This window comes from Penaeus monodon, chromosome 21, assembly GCF_015228065.2.
Source record: "Penaeus monodon isolate SGIC_2016 chromosome 21, NSTDA_Pmon_1, whole genome shotgun sequence".
Classification (NCBI taxonomy): Eukaryota; Metazoa; Arthropoda; class Malacostraca; order Decapoda; family Penaeidae; genus Penaeus; species Penaeus monodon.
In genome coordinates, this window is record NC_051406.1 from 4,571,493 (window position 1) to 4,571,967 (window position 475).

Genomic DNA, 475 nt, shown 5'->3' on the forward strand with positions numbered 1-475 from the left:
TGGTACTAAAAAAAAATCTGACATTCGGTAGTTTATCCTCGTTTGTCTGTCTGTCTGTTTTCTAATTCTTATATTTATCCACTTATTTTTTTTTCTTCCTCGCAGTGAGCCGTGTATCGTTCGGAGTTGCTTCCTTGGCCGTGGAGGAGGACGTCGGGGAATTGAAGGTCGACCTCGTACGTAGTGGCGATCTCTCGAGGGAGTTGACTGTGGCTTGTGTGACAGTTTCTCCCTCAAGTGAGGGTGAGATGAGGTTCATTTTCTTACAGTGGTAGTCACTTTCATGTCATATTTATGTATACTTTCTTCTATTGCTAGTCACTTTCTTGTCATATTTATGTATACTTTCTTCTATTGCTAGTCACTTTCTTGTCATATTTGTATATAATAAGATATCTTTAATTTTGTGGAGAAAAAGTTCACATTAGGAATGATGTTTGTGGTGATAATGTTATGGTATTTCTTGATTGGAACA

The 475-nt window shown here is 37.7% G+C and overlaps 1 protein-coding gene across 1 annotated transcript in view; it reads left to right on the forward strand.

Annotated features, from left to right (window-relative positions):
- LOC119586767 (FRAS1-related extracellular matrix protein 2-like) overlaps positions 1-475 on the forward strand; it is a 19,352-nt gene that overhangs the window by 6,806 nt on the left and 12,071 nt on the right. The window contains exon 5 of the mRNA XM_037935494.1: positions 106-243. Coding sequence (XP_037791422.1) covers positions 106-243 — 138 coding nt within the window. The remainder of the gene's footprint in view (positions 1-105; positions 244-475) is intronic.